Source organism: Strongylocentrotus purpuratus, unplaced genomic scaffold, assembly GCF_000002235.5.
Source record: "Strongylocentrotus purpuratus isolate Spur 01 unplaced genomic scaffold, Spur_5.0 spur5_scaffold_18, whole genome shotgun sequence".
NCBI classification, from domain to species: Eukaryota; Metazoa; Echinodermata; class Echinoidea; order Camarodonta; family Strongylocentrotidae; genus Strongylocentrotus; species Strongylocentrotus purpuratus.
In genome coordinates this window covers 27,959,942-27,981,254 of record NW_022145603.1, presented here as the reverse complement: position 1 = coordinate 27,981,254, position 21,313 = coordinate 27,959,942, and the positions used below count along the sequence as shown (strand labels likewise).

At 37.6% G+C, this 21,313-nt stretch overlaps 1 protein-coding gene and 1 non-coding gene across 3 annotated transcripts; one reads left to right on the top strand and one right to left on the bottom strand.

Annotated features, from left to right (window-relative positions):
* Positions 1–11,911: 11,911 nt before the first annotated feature.
* On the bottom strand, positions 11,912–21,284 carry LOC579623 (gamma-butyrobetaine dioxygenase). 2 transcript variants are annotated; one of them, XM_011682037.2, is made up of 7 exons: positions 20,990–21,284; positions 18,346–18,639; positions 17,344–17,594; positions 16,330–16,435; positions 14,735–14,934; positions 13,792–13,958; positions 11,912–12,175 (listed from the first exon to the last, which is right to left on the bottom strand). In XM_011682037.2, exons 1-7 carry the CDS (start codon positions 21,143–21,145, stop codon positions 11,994–11,996), a joined length of 1,356 nt encoding a protein of 451 aa, XP_011680339.1. In that variant the 5' UTR covers positions 21,146–21,284; the 3' UTR covers positions 11,912–11,993. The 2 variants fall into 2 exon arrangements, with proteins under 2 accessions (XP_011680339.1, XP_784821.1); XM_779728.4 differs by having other exon boundaries at positions 18,346–18,647; positions 20,990–21,052.
* On the top strand, positions 15,915–15,979 carry Mir5992-1 (microRNA mir-5992-1). The gene has a single exon (NR_130632.1). It is a non-coding gene; the product is annotated as a microRNA mir-5992-1 (primary transcript).
* Positions 21,285–21,313: the final 29 nt, after the last annotated feature.

Genomic DNA, 21,313 nt, shown 5'->3' with positions numbered 1-21,313 from the left:
AAAATATTTCTCTTGAAATTGCACTTTGATTTTCATCGTCGTGAAGTAGTTTGACTGCGGTTTGCCTTCATGTCACCCTTTAGAGCCCCGGGGTTCCGGCAGGCCTACGTTGGGGAATTTCGGTGCTCATCTGCATCAAGATAAAACTTTCTGATCAGGTTTTATTCCAAATTTGATCGTCATCGTGAATCTAATTCACCAATCATCTATTGAATTTAAATCTAGATTTAACCTTACACCTTAAAATAATCTATGAAGTATGATTTCTTTAATAATCCAAGAGGGTTAATTCTTGTTTATATCTTTAGTAGATGTCGACTCTGTTGGCTATACTAGTATTACTAAGACTAAGTGCTATCCGTTCGCTCAGTTGCATCATTGGTGCGTGTCAACTTTTAGACCAAAATTGTTTGTGACCATGGATAATCAAACAGCTCCAAACCATATTTCATTTAGACGTAAACCTGGAACTTATTAATAAAAATATTCAAAAACAAACAAATTAGACCTAGGATTCATTTATTTAATGTTCAGATGTTGTGTGTGTCCAGTGTGCTTGTCAAGTTGTCATAACTTTTCTAGATCTAGACCTATATTAAAGATTTTTTTCTTCTCCAAAGTGTGCAGTTCATTTGATACATCTATTTTTTGTTGGACGTTGTATAAGAGAAGACCCCTAGGGTAGTCGACAATTATGTTTACTTATACGCAGAGGCGGCGGAGCCTTTGGGCGGAGCAACTTCCAAAGTTGGGGGGGCCCAACAAAAAGGGCACTTTCTTGAGAAAAGGGCACCTTCAGAGGGAAAATATACCATTTTTTTGACATTGGTATATACCCCTATTTTGTGATTACATTATCAGGGATGATTTCAATATTTGTTTCTCTTAATACAGCATTTAAGATATTGCTTAAGTATCAATCCTGATGGGGTTATATAAGCACAATCTCATAACGGAAGACTGAATAGATCTGTGATAAGTTACATAATTATAACGTCTATAACTATGGGCAAGCGTAGCGAGCGAGCTTTGTGGGAAATTGCTTTTAGTCGCTTGAAATTAGGGACACGTTTAATGATGAGAGGAAAAGGGGACACTTATCGAAAGGGTTAAGACACTTATCAGAAAAGAAAAGAAGCATGTGTCAAAGTACAAAGGCTAATTATCAGAGGTGAAAATGGGGCACTTCTTACACCTAAACAAAGAGGCATGCACCAGGGATGATAAGAACATGGGCATTTGTCGACGGAAAAGAGGCACCCATCAGATTTTGATAGGGGGCATTTATAAGCAGTGAAAAGGGGCATTTATGAAAAAGGGATAGGTTCTTTATAAGAAAGGAAATAGGGTACATATCATTGTTAAAAGGGTAATGAGAAGGGGAAGTGGCTCTTATTAAAAAGAAAAAGTGGCACATGTTTAAATAAACGGGGCACTTATCAAAAACGAAAAGTAATACCGGTAATTATGATAAGGGGTAAGGGTGCTTATAAGGAAAAAAGGCATTATATAGGAGGGAAAAGGAGGACGTGTCAAAATAAAAGGGGCATTTATAAGAGATGAAAAGAGTACTGACTAGGAGGGGAAGGGGTGCTTGTCAAAGTAAAACAAGTATCTCTCAGAAGTGAATAGGGTCATTTACAAGAGATGAAAAGGGGCACTTAAGAGAATGAAAAGGAACTATTTTCATAGATGAAAAGGGGCATTTATGAGAAGGGAAAGGGCCTATTTTTAAATGGGGGCACTTATAAGAAAAAGGGGCACTTATTAAAAATGAAAGGGAGCACATGTGAAGATATAAGGTGCGCTTATCCAAGTTAAAAGGGGTAGTTATTAAAAGGGGAAGGGGCACTTTAAAAACTTAATAGGGGCACTTGTCAGAGTAAAAGGGGCACTTTCCTATGTAAAAAAAAGTCCCATGCATGTACAGTTATCAGGTTATTTAGCACACACATATTAAACGACCACCTATTAATTCACTCAAAAGGAAATGGAACTAAGTTGACATTGCAAGCATATATAGTGGAGGGTATATTTTATTCTAGTTCTGCACCTAGTATACAAATATTGATGTCTTTTCTTTCTATGTTTACAAAGGAAAATTTGTCCTTATTTACAGGAGGTCCTGTGTTTAGAAGAGCCATATCAAATGCACATTGTAAGCACTACATGTAGGGTATACACAGGACCCCTCATTTTTTTTTTTTTTTTTTGTAAGGGGTACTTTCACTTCTTGAGCAATGAAGATGAAGAAGAACACAAAATAAGATTGATAAAAGTCTGTTTATAGGATGTATTATGGTTGATATGTATCCATCAGTATCAGTTTTAATTGAAGTACATGTACCTACTTTGTTTTCTCTCATGTAGGATGATGCCTCTCTACAGTGGATGATGAAGGCATTCTGGTTTGCAAACTCAGGAGAGGAACAAAGAACAGATGTTGACGGGATCATATCTAGAGATGCGGGCCTACTACACTTCATACGAGCAAGTGTGCTAATATACATGAAGGTACCCCCAATAAATTGTTGTGGAACAAATGTCATGGAGAAAATTATAGATCTGAAACAGATATTTTTCATTGTCAGTTGACTTGTAAAAGAATAATTGACTTAATATCACAATTGTAATTTAGATTAAAAATTAAATGTCAATATAGATGAAATATAAGTCTACATTACGTATGTTTCAGTAGCATTATTTCCAGTACATTCGCTGGTCAAAGTTGTTTGGTCATTTTATGTCCCATACTTAACCGAGTATTATTCAATTACCGGTATGAGCACGAGTTGTATTACATTGTATTACTTATTTCATACCTTGTCTGATCCGAGCTCCAGCAGGCCTATCGTCTTAATGGGATCATCAGTAATAATTTAAGATGCGGTCAGTATTTAAACTAGTCTTGTACAAAAAATAGTTTAGGTTTGCCCACTAGAACCCCAAGTGAATTTCAGTCCTTCCTTTTTCTGAGCAGGTATCAGGGTGTATGTTATTAGTCATTGTTGATTTTTTATATCTTATTTCATTTTTCCATTCAACAGACTTGGGTTATATTTTTTTCTGAAAACTAGGCTACAACTTTAGTGATGGATGCAGAAGATATCTACACGAGACTGCGTCTTAAAGATGCCACCCTCATATAATGAAAGAGGACAATAGAGATGGGTTTAAACTGGAATATTTACATGATATTTATTTGTTATTTGTATTATATGTTTGTAGAATACTACATTCAATAAAGCTAATGAAGTTTATCATCTTGTCGACTTTCAAATAATTAAAGATAACTAATCCTCAACGAATAAACATTAAAATTCTAACAATGTCAACTACCATCTGTCACATGAGAATTAAGAATGATGTTACCCTGAATAGGGTGAGTTTTTCCTTTGGTGTTTGTATTTCAGTTACACCATGAATAAAGCCTCATACATCATAGAAAGGACAGGGCCAGCGTGAGTTGGAACTGTGTGCGGATCGTGGTTTAATTTGAAATAATTTTTTGTTTTTATTTTTTTGTAGACTATGACTAATATTATATTAAAATGAGATTGGAAAAAGAAAGAAAGAAATAATAATTTTACCAAGACATTAAAAGAAAGAGATGCGATGAAATTGGCAACAATAGTCAAATTTGACTAATAGCCATTATAATACCAAACGAACAACAACAACCTCTTTGAGCCGAGACCTAAAACCAGTAAGATTAATTGTCGTTTTTGCGTGACAATTTATGGCGACCTTGCCAGGACCAAAGTTTTGGGTCTCGTATGTTATATCACATTTTGTTGGTAAAATATCCGTTACACTGTATGTGTAGGTTTCGTTTTAAAAGAGAGACGGATGTTAGCAAAAGGAGTGATTTTGCGGTTCGGTGTGGTGTGTCTCTCGCCACGGTTTCAGCAGTGCGTGTTCCGTCAATAGACGTACAGTACTTGCGGTGGGTTATTGGCGTCGCGGTATACGGGATTGTGTGTAGATCAGTGCTATTCAGATTTCAGGTATGCGTGTTATGTGCATGGGTGTCCGTAGGCATTGTGTATTTCAGCGGTGTGTACAGGTTTGTATGCGAGGGCTGTGATGGGTTTCAATGACCTGAATTGGACATGGTGTTGGATTTAGCTGTGTGTGAGCATGAGTTAATCTAGGTTGGATGCACAGGGATACTTGTTGTCATACTTTGACTTTGAGACGGGTCTTGATATTGCATGTCTATGTTAATTAAGACAAATGGTGGATAGTTTTTCACGGGTTCTTGTCTTGGGAATTAAGCTAGACCTCTACAACAAGAGTCTTGATGGTTGTCAATGTTTTCTTGAATAGATTCTACGGGGATTGTTCCGTACCTGTTGATACCCAGTTGTGATTTCGAATACAGTTTCATAATGGCCAGTATAGATCAGATAAAAGAGTTCTCAACCCTAGGTCGGGAGATGAGCCTTGCGGGTAGTGAGCTTAACAAGTTCGTTTCCGAGCGCTGCGCCGAAGTGTTGAGAGTAAAAGAGCTAGAATGTGATAGCGAAGAGCGCGAAAAAGAAGTGAAGCTAGCTGAGCTTCGGGTCGAGGAGAGAAAGACTGCCGGTGTAGATTCGGGGGGTTTAAGGTTGAAAATTGGTAAATTTGATGATACAAGTGATAAATTTGATGCGTACATTACTAAATTCGAATTAGTCATGGCTAGTCAAAAGGTACCTGACAGTGTAAGAGCCTTACACCTTATTTCTAAATTGACAGGGCAGGCTTTGGAGGTAGTGAATAGAATGTCAAGGGAAACTCGCAATGATTACGAGGCAGTAAAGCGAGAGTTGATGGAGTTCTATCATTTGACCGCCGATGGTTATAGAAGAAAATTTCGTACGGCGAAGCCAGAAAAGCATGAACAGCCAAGGCAATTCAGTGTACGATTGAAGGGTTACTTGCAGAATTGGATTGAGTTATCAAACATTGAAGAGAATTATGACTCCCTGTTTGATTTAATTCTAAGAGAACAGTTTGTGTATTGTTGCCCAAGGGAAGTTGAAGTGTTTGTTAGAGAGGGGCAGGATAGTAGCATTGATAAGGTTGTTGAAAGGGCCATGGTTTATGTAGGGGCCCATGGATTACATACATTCGGTACACCCCGAAATCCAGGTGAATTCAAACCGACGTCTACAAGTACACAGGGTAGTGTTGGTCCCACTCGGCCAAGTGTCCCCAAGGGTAAGGGTTTTGACTCGCGTACACCAAGTAGTAAGGGTGCAAGAGCACATGATGCAGGCAATCGTTCTGCTAGAGGTTGTTATATGTGTGGTAGCCAGGGGCACCTTAAGAGCGAGTGTCCGTTGCGCAAACGAATACAGTCAGCGCAAGGAATGATGACTTTGGATGGGACAGATTTCCCCACCCAAGGAGTAGACGGTAATGGCAGTTCTCAGTTAGTCGCGAATGGTGTTGAGGATACAGGAGATAGTATCGGCACATTGAAGTCTGTGGATAGTTCACCACATGCAAATACAGTGCATCTTGGACTAGCTAGTATCTGTTTACTACCAGTAGAAGCAAATGGATTAAATTCATTAGAGCAGGCAAGACAAAGCATTGTGAATAAGTTAGGCATGGCTTATGATCTGGTAGGGGCTATGACGAAGCATATGCCCGTAGTTTCAGGTAGGCTGGAAAAAGGGAACAAAGCAGTATCAGTTTTGAGAGATTGCGGATGCACTACTTGTGTAGTTAAATCAGAACTAGTCGATGAAGATCAGCTAACAAGGTACAAGCAGTTAGTATTGCTCATTGATGGTACAGTAAGGGAGTTCTCAGTTGCGAAGCTCACAGTTGATTCTCCATACTATGTGGGTGAGATAGAGGCTTTGTGTATGCCTCATTCACTATTTGATGTTGTTATTGGGGATATAACTGGTGCACGTGAACCCCGCGATCCAGATTTGAACTGGGTACCTAAAGGAGGTAAAGTAGTAAGTGACGTTGCAGATCAGGTGAATAGTGATGGTGAGAATACCATTGGTGATGTCAAGGATGATATTGAAGGGCAGGTGGTTGATAGAGTTGATCGAGTTGAGCAGGTTGCAAATATCTCTGGTGTGAAAGAGGGTAGTCCATGGGTGATGGCAGTTGAAACTCGATCTCAGAAGGAGGTCAAGGTCAAACCGCTCAAGGGTTTGAAAATTGGAAGTCCCGTTTCCTGCATAGAGCATGCAGGTTTTGTTCGTGAACAGAAGGAAGATTCATCTTTGAGTTCATTGTGGAACAAAGTAGGCAGGGAGGAGGTTAACTTGGCAGTGGATGGCTGTGTTCATATGTATACAGAGAGTAGCGAAGTGTGTGAGGATTCAGCGGAAGATGTTGAGGTTCAGATTAGTGATGTTGTTGGCGCTGACGTGACAGTGATGCCACCCATACATGAGAAGGAATTCATAGGGCATGTCCGGGTGAATGAGTCCGTGGAAGAGAGACGTAGGAAAGGGATATCTCAGTCATTGCGTGAGTATCATGAGGTCTTTTCTGATGTACCATAGAAGACATCAGCCGCAAAGTGCCAATTGTTCAGGCATCTGACTAAGAATCATGAGATGAGTACAGGTTTAGGATGTAAAGGGTCAGGATAGTGTTGCAGCAAATGGTATGAGGAGAGTGTAAAAGGCACTACACGTGTTTTTATTTTAGTCTGCGTACCATTGTAAATGATTGAATATGTGTATTATGTATCATGGGTTAACACAGTTTATTAATGTCAATTTTATTGCATACACATTGCATTTAAAATTATGTAATGTTGGGAGAAGCCATATATATATAGTGTTGGTACGAGTATAGAACGAGATAGCAAGAGCTTTGTAGACATCTGTTTATTTTCTCGTAATTTTTCGAGCATAGTTCATGTATAGGGAGCTTGGAAAGAAATGTAACATAAACGATTTAGTACCATAAAATCTTGTCTGTTTAAATGGCTTCATTTGTTTTATATTGATTTTGCAAGCTACAAATCTGTACCCATCAAACTGTATATGATAGTGCATACAAATTATCCTGAGCATATGTTTTTTTTTGGAGATGCATGAAATGCATTACTGAAGGTTGATATTAAGAAGAAAATATTACTGCAGTATTACATGTATTTTAGTTTATGCAAATGCAGGAATGTTTACTCACTGCATTTTGAACCATGCCAATGTATATTTTAAACAATGCCAATGTACTTTTGAACGTTGTCTATGTATGATACTCGTTATGAACTTTAGTGTTGGAGCTATATCATTGTGGAAATTATAACAGATTTAGATGTGAGTTTTGCCATAATTAGCTTTGGACTTCTGTTGGTGGTCATCTTTAAAAGTCTTCAGGTATCACAAAGGTTGGACTCAAACGACAAACAATGACCGAGATGATGTCCCATTACGAACAATACTCCTTGTTATCACAGAGACTATGGTTTTAGCATATGCGTTTACTCACAACTTGGACTGATACATTGGATCACAGAAAGAAACTGATGATACTTATTGGAAAGCTTTAATGACAATGTAATGATTTATGTGCAGTAAACATTGAAAAGTTTGATTTTCAAATTTTCATGAGATATGTATTTGCCAATAATTCTAGGTTTTGTGTACAATATTTATTGTAAACATGCTATAGTAAGTACATTTGGAATGAGATGTTCAGTAAACATTGAAACAGTTTGCTTTAAAAATTCCATGAGATATGTAATTGCCAATAATTCTATGATTTGTGTAGAAATTTTACTTTAGTAAATTGTTCTTAAAATGGGGGGCTAATTGTCACATGAGAATTAAGAATGATGTTACCCTGAATAGGGTGAGTTTTTCCTTTGGTGTTTGTATTTCAGTTACACCATGAATAAAGCCTCTTTGAGCCGAGACCTAAAACCAGTAAGATTAATTGTCGTTTTTGCGTGACACCATCTTATAGGATGAAACTGAGGACTGGGCAGAAAGATTCTCCTTCAAATTTGATTGATAAAGGTCTATCAGTCTATATCAAAGATTGAATTAATCAATGATATTTTGATTATAATTATACATGTTAAAATTCATTTACCTCTATGGACTTCTGTATGGGAAGTTTTGTAGATTATGAAATTATTGCTACTTCAAGTATTGTATGTAAGAAGGTTTGAAAGACAATACACTCTAAATGCATTAAATATGGAAACTGCTAATCCTCATTGCCTTTCGTATCCAAACTGGTAGCTTTCATAGAATCATGTTTCGATGCTTCCCAACTAAAGAAAACAGGGAGTGGGGGGGGGGGGGGGGCTTGCTATCCTCTTATCTTATCCTCTGTACAAATATGATTATATGTTTATATTAGAAGGATTTAGAAAGTGAAATTTTGAATTATAGCATTACTGTTGGTAGAAGTAATGGCAGTGTCGATTGTTAATGTGGGGGAGGGGGGGTTCCTGGTGAAATTTACGGTATGCCAATGTCAAATTAATGAGAGAAAACTATTCTTAAGAATAAAAATTATACAGTACATGGGCCTCCTAACAAAAACCCTGGTACCACTGTTGTGTTTTGAGTGTTTTTTTTTTTTGGGGGGGGGGGGGGCTGGCAAACCAATTACAAATTTCCAGTGTTAAATTCAAATTTTTTCTTTAACAAAATTATGTCAATATATTGTAATTAAACAATGTTTCACTTTCCTTTTTTAAAGTTAGATATTTGATAAAATGATTAACATACTTTCCGGTTTCTCTGGCCTCTACATTAAAAATGTTCTACTTCTAGCAAAGCTCCTGGAAAGGCTGCAAAAAGGGAGAGTGAAGAGAATGAAATTGAAATGTGGACAGTAATGGAGTGAATATGGAATGGTTGATGGTAGTTGATAACGAGTGAATGCAAATGAGTGGCAACAAGTACGACTGAAAGTGAGACAGAAAGGAATTGCAACAGGTTGCTCAGTCAAGAGAACAAACCTTGCAGAAGATAGTTTTCGAAAGACAGAGAAAGAGAGAAAAGGGGAATTATAAAAAAAAAGGAAAAGGGGGCGTGTGTCAAAGGGGCATTTATGAGAAAGGGTTGGGGTTGGGGCTCCTATTAAACAGGGAAAGGGGCACATATCAAAAGGTAAAAGGGCACTTGTTAGAAAGTTTAAGGGGACGCGTGTCAAAGTAAAAAAAAATGAAAGGGCTTTTATCAGATATCACAAGGGGCACTTATGAAAATGGAACAGTGGAACTTATTATGAAGTTAAAGGGGCATTTGTTGAAGAAAAAGGGGCACCTGTCAGATTTGAATAGTGGGTAATTATCGCCAGGGCCGTAGCCAGAGTTTGGGGGGGGGGGGGCACATACATGTAATTGATCGACGTCCTGGGGAGGGGTCAAAAAGAGTTCAACCGATCTTGGATTTTTTTTCTTCTTTTTTTTCTTCAATGTATGTGAAAGAATGTGTAGTTTTCTCTCGAGTTTGTCTCATCATGCGTGGGATCTGTGGGTGCTGGGGTTCCTGCAGCAACCCTGTACATGGATTTTCTTCAGTGGGTGCATATAACTCGTGGACTTCACATTGTAAACCTTCAAATGATGAATTATCATCGAGTCCCCCACCCCCCCCCTTCCCTCATTATTTTAGAAAGAAACCAAAGAGAACTTTTAAGAGAAAAAGAGAAAGGAAAGGAAAAAATGGTAGCTAGGCCTAAACAAAAACAAGAGGCAAGATAAAAGAAAACAAGATTGAAGATATGGTATCAATATTATCTTGCTCCTTTCCCTTTTTCTTTTGTCTTCTTTTCATTTCAATTTTCTTGCAATTTATTTCTTTCTTCCTTGGTATCTATTCCGTATTCTTTATTTCTTCCATTCATTTATTATTTATATATATTTTACTTTTTAACTTTGTTATTCTTCTTTCTAATCCCATTTTTCTTTCTTCCTTTTCTTCCTTATGCAGTTAAGTGAGCATAGATCATAGAAATAATTTAAGTGCAATACACAAGTATTTTATTTTTGATAAATGTCTGTATGTAGGCCTATTCTTGTTATCTATTTTATACAGTTTATAATACTGTATCACATATTCAATACCATAATGCAACCTCTGCTTGTAATATTTAAAAAGCAAACCTAGAACTGATTATTTACCAATTCATGAAAAGAACTAGACTCCCATTAATCTCAGAAAAGTAGGCCTAGGCTACTCACAAATTGCCAAGACTCTTACTTGAAATATATGCTATATATCTTGTCTACCGGTACTGACATTTTGGCATTTACTAGTAATTAAACACAGCATTTATGACTGTATTATCTAAATGACCATGACATTGCTTTTCTATGTCATATTATAGGCCTGCCATTAATCCAACGTACTTGTTACACACGATATTCGATGCTGCGCATGCCTCGATCATACATGAATATTCAAGAGAATCGAGACTTTCCCCGGCCCTGCCTAATGAATATTCATGATAAAACAGGAATCCGGGCTCGCCGTGGTACGAAAAAATAAGACGCCGCCAGGCTGGGCTGGTGAGCATAATTATTAGTTTGTTGATAACGCCATCTTCGACGGCTTGAATCAAGTGTGTAGGGGAATTATAAAGGACCGTGCAGATTCTGGACTAGCAACCGTAGCGCTCAGTGGATTCAAGGAATGTATCCTACCAGGTACCAACTTACTACACCTGGGTGGAGTGTGGCAACTGTAGATTAATGTCTTGACAAAGGAAGTTAGTGCTACGGGAGGGAGTCGAACCCATACCTTGTGCTTCATAATCCGGAGACTTATCCACTAGACCACAACACCTCTATGATAATTACAAAATATAAAGAGTAATATCCGAATAGACCCATCCTATTAGAATATTATCTCTCTCTATGAAGGTATATAATTTCACACACTTATTTCTTTCGACGGACTTGCAATAAAACATTTCGCTTGATCTCATTATTCGCTCTGGAAGGTCCACAAGAATACTTATTTGTGTCTCCATGTGTAAAAAAAAAAAAGAAAAAAAAAAAAGACCGAATTACAATTAGTGTTCTTAAGTTATAAATCCCTGAGACAGTCAACAATATTAATTAAAGTGAATTAAAATATTCTATAACTTTGGCAGTCGAGGGAACAACAGAGCGGTGTAAAAAACAGAGCGATAAGAAATGAAATAAGCAAGCAAGTCCAAAGGAATATGGATAACAAATTTAGCAATAGAAATCGATAGAGAATAAAATAAGAAGGAAAATAACAATTTTATAGAAAACGAATTAAAAAAAAACATCAACAACAGCATACTTTTAACTTGTGCATGTTGGCAAACAAGAACATTTCACATCGCAATAATTTTGAATTCCATGATCGACACTTTTAAGTAGTAGCCTAGAAACGAAGGCTGACAGTTTTCTCGCTCACTGACGCTCAGGGCCTGGTATTGAGGTCAGCTTTGATTACAAGACGTGCTGGTCAAGTTCCAATTTCGGTATCAAATACAATTTGGAATATCTGTCACCTTGGCCAATTATGAGTCGCTAAACAACTGTTTAAACCCTAACAACTCCAAACCGACCGATTCGGGTAATTTTTGTTCGGTGCTCTTGTCGCTCTGATGTAGGTTTCGTTTGAGTGACTGGGTATCAAACTGTTAAACCCGTTCTACATGATCCGCATATCTATTGATAGAGTAACTCCTTAATAGAGTGAAGAATTCCGTCAGCCCAGAATATAGGCGAGTTGAAAATCTTTAAAACCATCTTAATTTTGTTAAAAACCTTAAACCGTCCAATCGTTTACACAGTAAAACGTTTGAACAGTTAAATAAACCGTCAAAACTATTCGAGATTTTAAATCCCCACATGACTGTATACAAGTTACTCTTTCTTATAGAAAACAATGCCTAAGCGGTGCCCGTTGGTCCCCAATGATCCTCTTTTTGTTATATTAATTGAGAGCTGGGTTGATGAGATAACCACCTGTCAGTGACCTTGCAGGGAGGTCTAACTCCCCTGGTTAAACTAGTACAGAAGGGCTTTAAAACCGTTCTAATCCATGTATCTCCTCATGGAGTAGCCGCATCTTTGATTTGATGCCATCCCAGTCTAGGTATCCGCCTTCTAGGTGTCTCTTCTTACTCTCTTCTCCTTCCTGGACTCGGATCTGGAAACCAAGACGTCCATGAAGAACTCGACGATTGTCAAAGATTACCATGTCCCCTGAGAGAAAGGTAGAGTCGAATCAAGGTATAAAACTTTAATAATTATCATTAATATATGATAATATAAATATAAATTGAAATTGAATAATTATAGAACACAATTGTAACAATTATCATTGAGATATGATAATGTAAATTGAAATTGAATAATAATAGATCATAATGACAATATTTATCATTAAGATATGATAATGTAAATTAAAATTGAATAATAATAGAACACAATGATCGCACCTATTTCCGAAGAAAAAAAATCATAACTCAAATGCAGTTTCAATAACTAATGTATGTCCTATATAAAACATGTTTTACGTAATACGCCTTTGTCATGTTTGCACATTTAATTTCAAAAGGTGACGCTCAAGGCATTTTAAATTGCTTAAGGTTGATTTTTCGAAAGTATTTGCTATCTATTTTGCTCATCATTTTGTATTATTTTCGGTACCCTCGATCTCTCACTTCTTTTTTGTCATTGTCTATACTCTTTGTATTATGACCGTGTTCTTCTATCTTTGTCGTGTAAAGTATTTTCTTGTCCCTTTCTCGTCTCTGTTGGCATCCCCCTTTTTCTTTCCCCTATTTTGTAGTTCCTTTTGTAGTTACAAATCAGTTAATTTAATGACTCATTATTCCTAAGTATCATTTGAGATGTTTAGACTTGTACAAGGATTGCTTTTTAGTGGACCCCTCTGTTTCCAACATGTATTTCTTACATTTGTTGTAAATGCTTATAATTGATTTGTAATGTTTTGTTGGAAACATGAATAAATTTGAAATTTGAAAATTTGAATTAGAAATCCCAGCTGCCCTAGAGCACTCAAAGCATTCAAGGAATAATTCCTATCAGGTAACCATTATACATGGGCGGCGAAATTATGGTAAATTTGTATTACTATCTTGCCAAAGGACGTAAGTGCCGCAGCGGGACTCGAACGTCAAACCATGTGATTCACAGACCGGTGACGTATCCACTAAACCACACCACACATCTATCAGGCATCAACAAGGCTACCAGACCACGAACGAGATGTCTGGTATGTGAACTGTACAATTTTAGAACATCTTGAATAAAACACAAATACACCCTAAAAAACAAGGGACATTTATGCTGTCTGCTGTCTATACGTTCAAAATTCAGTTTCGAATCCTATACAACTAGCCACTACCCTAGTCTTTTCAAAGTAAATTATAAATTTTAAATCTCCCCTCGGCTTTTGATTAAACGTCAACTAGAAATCGGCGCTCCAGGATTATACATTAGATTGGATTAGATTGGACATGCAACACCAAGGTATGCATCGTAACATTAATATAGGAACCAAAAGAGAGAACTGTGACATGGTGCTATCATGTTTTGAATGTCTGATAAACAAATATAAGCCTTTTGGGGACCATCATGGTTCGCATGAAATCAACAATGAGGATTATATATTTGGGAGCCTCTAGACAGAATTTTTAAATTCTTTTAGGTGATCCTCAGGCATTGGCTGGTGCTAAATATCATTGTGTTTATGTTATATCATTTGTCAACCTTGTGATGTTTTGTATGCTATCATCTTGCCTGGAAATACAATAAAATAAATAAATAAATAAATAATATCATATGTATTATACCCTTTTCCATTTTGTAGTAGATGCAGTTTCTCTCATCGTACATGGCTCGGTGAAACGTCTTGAGAGCTCTGTAGCCTTCCGTGATTTCCTCTACAGGTAGAGACCAGTAGGGCGCCCTCACGCCATCATTGTAGTTGATACCCTGAAAGACACCATCCTGGTCATATCTGAAATGCGCATCCGGTAAATATGATTGAATGTCAAAGCTGGAAGGATTCCGAGGAGAACACTTATTTGTTTTTAGTTCATTTATGTTTGTTGTTTTGGTTTTGCTTTCGAACTTTCCTTGACACTTTATATATTGAAAAATCGGTGATGGAAGTTGTACTTATGATCTAGGGGTGTTGATTTTCTTAAACGCAGACGTCGAAGAAACGTGATCCAATGAAATTAAATGAATTACATTGTCGTTCCCAACTTCCCAATCAACAGTAAAATTGCGTTGTTGTTTTTAATAAACAGATGCAGACTATATTAAACACCGATTCAAACAGATTCAAATAATTTTAAAATATACTTCTTATCAAAACGTGCACACTATTACAGAAATGCAAGTCATTGAAATTATTGTGAAAGTATGTCTCTGAAAATAAATAACAAACTCATACAAATAAAGACCTCTTAACTATATAGACCATTTTCATATGGCTTATCAATCATTTAGATAATTTACACCTATCAAGCGAAGATGTTTCTTGAAAAACGTCATGACTTTGGTTACAGTGACAATACGATTTCATGGTATGGTATGGTATTTATGTTCCAAATCACAATTTAAAAAACAATACAGCATAATAGAGAATTGCATATAAAATCAAGAATATAGTGCATGGCTGGATAGCCCACTCAGCTTTGCTAATATGACTAAACTGTAATTCCTCGGGGTCCAGAAAATTAAATGAAAAGTGAACTACAAAACAAAATACCTAAATTCATGACTCACTCAATAACAGGGCGTTGTGTCATGGTATGGTAAGGAACATACTCAGCGCCTAGGGTCCTGAAGTCTACCTTCATCCTGGTTAAAGTCTGGAGGATCTTCGGGTACTCCTGCTCGAGCTGTTCGGCCACGCGAAGACCATCCACGAACTCGTTATCACCGCCTTCAGAATCAACTTGCTTGATACAGTGTAGCATCTGGACCTGCAACAAACAAAATGAATATAACATAATCACAAAGGATCCAGAGAAAACAATTTAAGGACACTCTTTTGGATGTCCAAAAGAAAACAGATATCGACTACGTATAACTCTTTTTCAATATTTCGAAAATTTCAAAAGGTGACGAGGCTATGGAAATTACTGACTGTTGATTTTTTTTTTGTTCGAAATCTGTCCGATCGTTTCATGGGTTGATAAGTTTGGTGACTTGTTTTTCCTGTAGTACCTGATACTTGATAACTGCTACACAAAACCAGGAGCTAGCAGGGAAGCTATATAGGAAACTTGTAGGAAGCATTGGTTGTGAAACCAATTTGCAAACAATTTTAAGGAAACATTCTGAAACAACGAAGACAAAAAATATCAACAATTTAAATTTACAAAATTTAAAGATATACAGAGTTAAAGAAAACGGGACGGTATCACATCTTAATTAGCCCATCCCTATGCATGATGATCTGATACAGTTTTCAAGGACATCCCAGTAGACAGACATTCAAAGATCCTGATAACTTTGGTCTTATAAACTCTCCAGAAGAAACCCAAATATGTCAGAAACCCCGCAGGACCGATATGTCGTTTTCGTGAACCATCACGTCACGACCTCTAGAACACTTTTCAGAAGGCCAGCCAATCGACATTGTCCTTCTCGTGGGCTGTAGCCATTCTGTGTAAAATCCCACTACTATAATTATATATGGCACACAAATAACCTCCCTATGCTACATCGTTTTCAACATAGGATAGATGTAGAGGTGTTGTGGTCGAGTGGATACGTCGCCGGACTGTCGATCACAAGGTCCGCGGTTCGAGTCCCGCCGCTGCACTAATGTCCTTTGGCAAGACATTGATCTACATTTGCCACACTCCACCCAGGTGAAGTAAATGGGTACCTGGTAGGAATTTATTCTTTGAAACGCAGCGCGTGTAACAGCTGCACTGCTAAAGCCAGGGTAATTATGCTGCATTATTGTAGAGCGCTTAGAGACATCTGACAAAGTAAGTGTTAGGCGCTATATAAGCACTGTAATTATTATTGTAATTATTATGCCAAATCCAGGCTTCAAGATTATTTAACTGATTCCAGTTTAAGATCAATCTATATCGGTGTTAACCCATCAAATACTGGATTCTTAGATTCCCCATGTGTTTCATACAGGAACCACCCGGTCAAAGGAAGCAATGGGTTAAAAGGATTGGCATGGAGCTAATCAAGGCTGGACATGGATCATTTTTTGCAAAGCCTTTGTGTTGAACGGTGCAACCCTCTGTCAATTGGAGTGTATTGTTTTGTGAACAATTGCAATTGTGGCAAACTAGCGACCGTGCGGACAGGCGAATAAAGCAATCAAAGTGTTAAAACGTAACCAATCTTACCCCAGGTGTGTTGTAGAAACCAGGCAAATCGACATGCAATCCCAATTGCTTAGCGGTGTACGCTAGACTGCAGGCATCATACATTGTTATCACATCGAAGATGTCACTGGTCATTGAGAAATAAACAAGCCACCAATCATTTATTATTGATTATTGCTGAATTAAAACTGCATTGAGAGTGGGGTGCAGCACAAATGTAACATGACAAAAAGCTACCATTAGTTGGGGGAATCTGTCTTACCAATGTAACTCATGGGGTAGTATACATGTCATGTAACAATAGACCAGTTCACGGTTAGCACATTACTGCAATGACCCCGAATATCCACAGATCTTCAAAACATGAAGAGGTCCCACTTTGTACATTGTGAAATAATCATTCCTACAGCGATGAAGGTGCTATATAACATAGCCTTTGTTTTCCCCTTTGAAAGAATACTTCCACCTGTGTATCATGGATTGCACTGAATGTGCAAGAATGAATAACGATTACATAACTTTCATGAGCACGTATCCAGTATTTCGTCTCCGTGTATTTCACAATTTGTTCTGCAATGACCTTGATCTGCTCATGCTCAGACTGCAACCGTGAACTCGCTTATTCAAACTACATCCATATGAAATATCACCAAGTATTCATCTGCAAGTATTAGCCCGTAACATTTTCTTGATTTCACTTCTGAAATTAGGTCTATATACGTAATTATGCCGTGTTGTTAACATCATTAACATAAAAAGCAAGCGACAATCGACTCTTGATACCTTAAAGAAGAAAACAATATCTGTACGAAACAACATATATATTGAGATGAAGGGGCCAATTCCTAAAGTATGAGATCAGTAGGGCGTTTCACAAAACTTTCAATGAAATCTAGGACTTGCTAAATTCGCCAAAATTGATTGACATCTAGCTTTGAACCCTACGTCTGGGACATTCACTCCCATTATCACCGCCTCAATTTTGTTTTCAAAAGTCCACTGCACCATTCCCCAGAATCAGACTGAACGAATTACCCGTAGATGGTTTTTCTTGTCCATGATACCCGCTCGTGTAACTTCGCTACGACGCCCTCTTCGCCTGGGGTCTCCTTGATTAAGGTGATGCCATCTGTAAGCAGTTTGACTAGCCACCCGTAGAGGGCCTTGTTGTCTTCCATGACGTCTTTGTACTTGAAGGTTGGGATGTCTGAAGATTTCTCCTTGCCCCAGGATTTGACACCCAGTGACTGCAAGGGATCGTAAGGTTTCTTGCCGAACTGATGCATCTGAAGGTTTGGAAACACAGACACACAAAATATCTACTTATTTCTTGAAGATTGAGGTTTGCTTGATGAGTAAGTATCATTTATTTGGTTATGGTTTCACTAAGAGGGAAGGAGGGCAGTCCTAGAAAAGACGGTTGGGTTTAAAGAGGATATATATACACCTAGAATAAAACATGCTTGGGGCGATCAGGCTTTCTCAGCCATGGGTCCGAAACTATGGAATGAACTCCCTCTACAAATACGTCAACTCTCGTCAACATAAACATTCAAATCACAACTGAAAACTTATTTGTTTGTTTTTCGTTGCAATTATTGCAAATATTCTAATTTACTATGTCTAGGAGAATTTCTAATTTCGTTTTTGTTTTTTCTTTCTTTTATTTGTTACATGTACTTTTCTCTAAGCGCCATGAGCACCGAAAGGTGGACCTGTGCGCTATAGAAGTAGCCACTATTATTATCATTATGGGTAAGGAGAGAAGAAGTATTCCTTCTTCTTTCTTTCAAGGCTACCTTAGGACCGTTCAGAGAGGAGTATTATTTTGAATGTGGGTGAATTTTTGCAAATGACGATAGAGCGGGTAAAATATGCTGAGAGAGAGAGAGAGAGACTCAAGGTTATGAAAAACTTGACCGATTATCACTTCCACATTGTGAAACACTTTTTGTAATGAACAGTTCTATGGCTATAATGATTGTTTACCAACAATATATTTAAAGAACTCAAATTACCAGGTAACAGTTGACTTACTTTGAGCCATTTTGCGGGATACGGGCTCACGTGACCATTAGGCCACGTGACCTGGATAACCTCCCCGTTCTGTACGACCTCGTGCCCGGTCGGTCGGATATCCGGGTCAATGTTGGCCATGAGTACGGAACGCTGGTATGAAGCCGGATGGAAGCAATCCGGACACCGGCAGTTGTCGAATAGAAAGACGTACGGAAACCGAGCGTTGTACCCATCCGACCATTCTATCTTAAACCAAGCTTTTTTGTCGTCACGGTTGAGTTTGGTTATTACGTCCGCCATGTTGGGTGACTCCTGGAAGTCTAATAAGGCAATGTTAATATAAACGAATCATAGAAAAATTATTTTTAAAAGGCGACTTCTCCCTCCCTTTCTATATTTCTGTAAGTAATTAATCTAAACATGTTGCCTCCTAATTTCATGATGACTTTTACATTTGTCAGTTTTTTTAAACTTGTTTTATTCTGTTGAAATTGTTTTCTGTTGCTGACAGTCTTCTCTTATTTTCGAGTTTCAAATGTTGTCTGAAAGTTCGGTCCCCAACTACCCCCCTTATTTAAGAAGTGAGCCGTTATATGTCTCTGATAGCATACCATGCCATACCTTTTAATGGTATAGGCCCTACCTTACAAACACTATCACGTTTGCATATTAATGATGTTTTTTTTAATAAAATCTGGATATTAAATCACGATGAAAGAGATAACAGGGCGTCTAAATAAAAGTAGAGCGGATTTCCCAGAAGCCAAAAAAAAAAAGATATATATATTATATCATACCAACAGAAGCCCCCCCCCCCCCCTCCCAACACACACACACTCCACAATAATTTAGAGGGGGAGGAAATGGCAACATGATAAAGATGGCGATGATTCTTGTACATTCAACTGAATTAGGAAACATTTTAAATGTAAAATTTGAAATTCGGAGCAGCTATATATACTCATAGACAAGTTGCTCGGGAATGACAAAAAGGTGCACTGCCTGGCTGGATGAAAGGCTATGGGGGCAAAGTACTATGCATATAATGACAAATTACATTTAAGTAGGTATATAGTTTGTGATCTATGTGCACAGACTTTTTGGCCTTCCAATGTTTATTTTGAAACTCATGTTTCTAACGGACGCTTTGCGTTTTTGGCGACAGATTATATAGGCCTATCCTTGAAGTTAGAAGGTTGGTCATTTGATATGTCCGACCGTGAACCCGTTTTAATGCTGTCAGCACTGATCTATTGGTGTTTTACAATGCTGTGCTCGAATACACACCGACGTCTACATGTATTATCATTACATTACATGAAATTGCATAAATTTATTGGGCAAAGTATAGGCTTTAGCAGTGTGGATGAGTATAGAGATCAAGGATTATTATACAAATACCAATAGACCCGTTGAGTAATGTTATGCATATACTCTGTTAAAGGTACTATGTCCCATTTACAGGCCAAACAAATGAAAAAGTTAAATTTCAACTGCATTTGAAAGATAATACTAATTTAGAACTTCCCTAAAAAAGGTGGGGATTGAAAATGTCTTCAAGTGGGAAAATAAAGACTATTAGTTGTCAAATCGACTTTAGGGCTATAGAGCCCAAAAGTAATAGTCTTGATTTTCAGACAATGGTCATACGTTTTATGCTGCGCAAAGATTCAATCAGTTTAATCTTGGCCATCACAAGAAGTGGGTTATTGATGTAGACAAATTTATGCTCATATACCCTTTACAACATGTATGTTATTACCAAAGAAGAAAAAAAGCCAGTCAGTCACTCAATAGTGACAGTGAAGTCTAGCAAGTAAACGGGTTTCCTTGCATAATTTGAATATGAGGACACTGCTAACGTTTACATTTCACAGATAGGACATACATGACATATTCATAATTCCTGCAAAATTCTACAGCATTTGAGGTTGGCTGCAAAAGGGACATAGTACCTTTAACGAAGGCCTGGAGACTTAAAAGCTTGAGGTCAGCGTATTCATTGTCCGGCATACCAACAACTAATGCATGCACATACAATTCCATATATTGAGATGCCATCATAGGAGGTGAATAAAATATTGATAAGCATGCGCACGGGCTCCGTTCGAGAGGAATTCATAATGAACAGAAATATATTAGAGGTCAATACCCCGTGGCATAGAAATCATGTCAATTATGTAATAATTTATCGTCATATTATCACATTTCAATATAGGTGAGCCACTGATTGATAGGTATATTTTTTTTCTTGAAAAAGGTATTTGCGATTGTATTCTATAGTAACGCAGCTGTTCTAGGTGTGCATACATGCTTTCACGTGTAATAGGCCTATATGCTTCTTTACATGGTAAATGTATTTTACATTAATAATCACTAACATGTGAAAACAATAAATTGCTATGATTATACATTAATAAATTATCTATAATCAAGGCGAAGTATGGTTATTACAATATCCCAACTCCCTGGTTATTATCATACCTTGGATATCATACCTTGGAAGTAGGCATAAAGTTATACAAAACGTTTTTGCCCTTCGGTGTCTGCTAGTGGGTTACTCTTGAATTTGGTATATGACTGTGACACTTTTATGGAGAAGCAGGATTACCCCGTATCAATTACCAACAACATGTCAGGAATTGCTAAATAATGATCTTACCTGCTTTTCCTCAGCACAAGTCGCGAATATTACAGCGATGAAATTCGTTGGTGGACTAAGGGAATTTCGGTCGTAGCACAAGCAGGCTGTTGTCGTGATAAACTGCACATGCCGAGCGAGATCTACTACATACAACCATGTACTGTGTATATTCATACGTGTATTGTATATTATATTATATTATAGATTCCGTACACACGTTCGTGTTTACTGTGCGTTTACAGTACGATCGACTATACTCCGTGTATAATATATCTCCAATATTGATCTGCACGTCGAGCATTAGTTCATGGGCAGTGTTTGACCATGGACCCTGTATTAGGT